The 2,896-nt window shown below is 45.2% G+C and overlaps 1 protein-coding gene across 1 annotated transcript; it reads right to left on the bottom strand.

Annotated features, from left to right (window-relative positions):
• Window positions 1–1,025: 1,025 nt before the first annotated feature.
• rasd3 (RASD family member 3) lies at window positions 1,026–2,173 on the bottom strand. Its single transcript, XM_032538470.1, has one exon. The coding sequence runs from the start codon at window positions 2,147–2,149 to the stop codon at window positions 1,514–1,516; it is 636 nt and encodes a 211-aa protein (XP_032394361.1). The 5' UTR covers window positions 2,150–2,173; the 3' UTR covers window positions 1,026–1,513.
• Window positions 2,174–2,896: the final 723 nt, after the last annotated feature.

The following is a 2,896-nucleotide window of genomic DNA, read 5'->3' on the forward strand; positions in this document are numbered from 1 at the left end:
CTTGTTCTACTTGAATATTTCTATTATACTACTCCTACATCTCAGAAGCATTTGTGGTAGTAGCTCAGTCCATAGGGAGTTGGGTTGGGAACCGGAGGGTTACTGGTACTTAGGTCGTACGGACCAAAGTATGGTGGTGGACTGATAGCTGGAGAGGTGCCAGTTCACCTCCTGGGCACTGCCAAGGTGCTCTTGAGCAAGGCACCGAACCCCCAACCGCTCGGGGCGCCTTTCTCCATTTAATGCATGTATAGGTCCTGAGCATGTGTGTGTAATTCAGGCCTGTGTGTGATAACATAACAATAACAACAGAGTGAAAAGTGTAGTTTCCTCTTGTGGGATTAATAAAGTATAATAAAAAAAATATATAAAAAAAAAATTACATTTGCTAGTAGGCTACTTTAAAGAGAATACTACAAATATGATGCCATGCTATACATTATATTAAGTAATTAAAATTGGCTTTAATTTAACTAGCTACAATATAAAAAGCTGCAAATACAGTAAGGTATCCATGTTGATAATCCAAATATATAGGCTATGTCCCACTGATAATGGTCGTTTTGCATAATAACCACTTTTACTTTTAAAACTTATAGGTTACATTTAGCTGCTAATAGGCCTACTTTTGTACTTTTGTAGGCCTATTGGCTATTATTAACTATTATTAATACTGTAAATGCAAAACCTATTTTGTAGGTACTTTCATTTCAGTAAAACGTCTCACACTCTTTCATTGGACAAAGTCGACTCTGTTTAAGTGTAGTTCGAAGATTGAGGTGTGGTGGATTGAGAATGTAAAAATCAGTGGACAAAAATCACAACAAATATTTTATTCACACAAGATATCACATATAACACATATAAAGTGCATCCCATATCAGGGTTCTCATAAATCATAATGACTATTGTAATGGGAAAATGACATTCTAATAATGATCTTCTGTTTTTGCCTCTTTATATGGTTGATTCTCACATGCTTGAATCTTTTGTGTGACTTTTTTTTACGTACAGGACTATATAAGGCATAAGGTGAACTATCTCTCCCTGCACATTATTTCACTCCTTGGCAGATAAACAGGATTGGCTGAAGGGTGTGCAGGAGGGAAGAAGCAGGGTGGCACCAGACCAGACTGTCTCATGTGTTTAGATTGTCTATCAGAAATGCTGAGTCATGTTAACACGGGTGCATCTTAAGCCCGTTTTTTCCTCTACCTTGTTGAAGACTTTTCCACATTGTGCTGCTGTGCTGTGGGAAATTGTTATTCCATTATCCGCAGTTATAAATAAAATACAAAGGCCAAACTTGGTTTCAGTTCTCAACGCTCTTATTTTTGTTTCACTCTCAAAAACACAGAAACTTCCACAATAATCATCAGAGTTCATGTTGGACCTGCCTTCCAACTTTGAACCTGTGGACTGACCCGTGTAGCGCAGACTGTGATGACCAGCAACACATGAGCACGAGCAGTCCAGCTGCAGAGTCCAGCACCATCGTCCGGAGGAAATGCTCTCATGACAGGACACAGCTATTGTTCTTCTTCAGTGGTGGTCGCTTCTTAACTGCTGGTCGGGGCAAAGTGTCTCTGCGCCTCCACACCGCAGGGCTCAGTCGGTGCGGCAGGTTCACCTGTTGCAGCAGCGCGCGAAACACTCCGACCGTGTTTCCACCGGTGCGCGCGGACGCCTCCACGAAGTCGGCGTCCCACTCATTCTCCACTGTGGCCATAACATCCGCCGCCAGCAGCACGCGACCCTCGGTGTCTTTCAGATCTGCCTTGCTGCCGACCACGGTGATGGGCGCGCTCTTGCCGCCCCGTAGCCGCAGAATCTCGTCGCGGAGCCGCTTCACCTCCTCGAGGGACCCGGGGTCGTCCACTGCGTACACCAGGGCGAATGCGTCGCTGTGTCGAATGCTGAGCTCCCGCATGGCCGGGAAGGAGTAGCTACCGCTGGTGTCCAAGATCTCCAGGCGTATCTTCCCAGACCCAGCAGGCTCGTACTCCAGCACGTGAAGCTCCTCGACTGTGCGCGTGTACTTGTGCACGAAGCTGTCGTGGAGGAAACGGTGGATGAGCGCGCTCTTACCGACCCCCGCGGCCCCGAGGAACACCAACCGGACCGTGTTGGGACGACCCGACAGAGACATGATCTGATGTGTTTGACAGGTAACCACAGGGTGAGTCTCAGCTGCTGCAGCTGCTGGGTATTTATAGGGTGACCGCCGCTGCCCTCCATCAATAACCCCCCCTCTCTGTAAAGAAGGCTACAGGCTGTAAGACCTTGACGCACCCTGACATTTTGCAGCATGGAAACAAATGAATTTAATGACTTTTTTCCTGGTATGTCAACAATCATATAAGACAGACTCACACAAGATGCTCTTGTTTACAGCGCCTATGAATCATGGAACCTGAACCACCACTAGCCAACAGCTTCCTTAGAAACTTGGAAATCATTTCCCTTATTGGATAAGCGCTTCATGGTCCATTATCACCAAATGGTTTTGTTATTGTGTTCCTGAGAAATTACAGCCTGAAGTCTGGCAGTCATAAAGACATGCACACACAACCAAGATGCAGCCGTGTGTAGTGCAACCTGTGTAGTCATATTACTGTAACACTAGGTATAAAAGGTTTCTCTAAAAACGCATAAACACACCCCACCACACACACACAACACATACTGCTTCCTGTTAGTAAAACACTGGAAATACACACAACAGATGGGTAGCAATAGTGGGATTATGAAGAACCATCATCAATATGATTGTTGATAACCTCCTCATTGTTTTCTCCTGAAGCGTACCATTATTATCACATACAGAACAAAACCCTCCCTCTTTGTCTCTTGCTGACTCAGGCTGTCTGACTGGACGTGGCTATTTGTGGGTAAA

Source organism: Etheostoma spectabile, chromosome 2 (genome assembly GCF_008692095.1).
Source record: "Etheostoma spectabile isolate EspeVRDwgs_2016 chromosome 2, UIUC_Espe_1.0, whole genome shotgun sequence".
In the NCBI taxonomy this organism is placed as follows: Eukaryota; Metazoa; Chordata; class Actinopteri; order Perciformes; family Percidae; genus Etheostoma; species Etheostoma spectabile.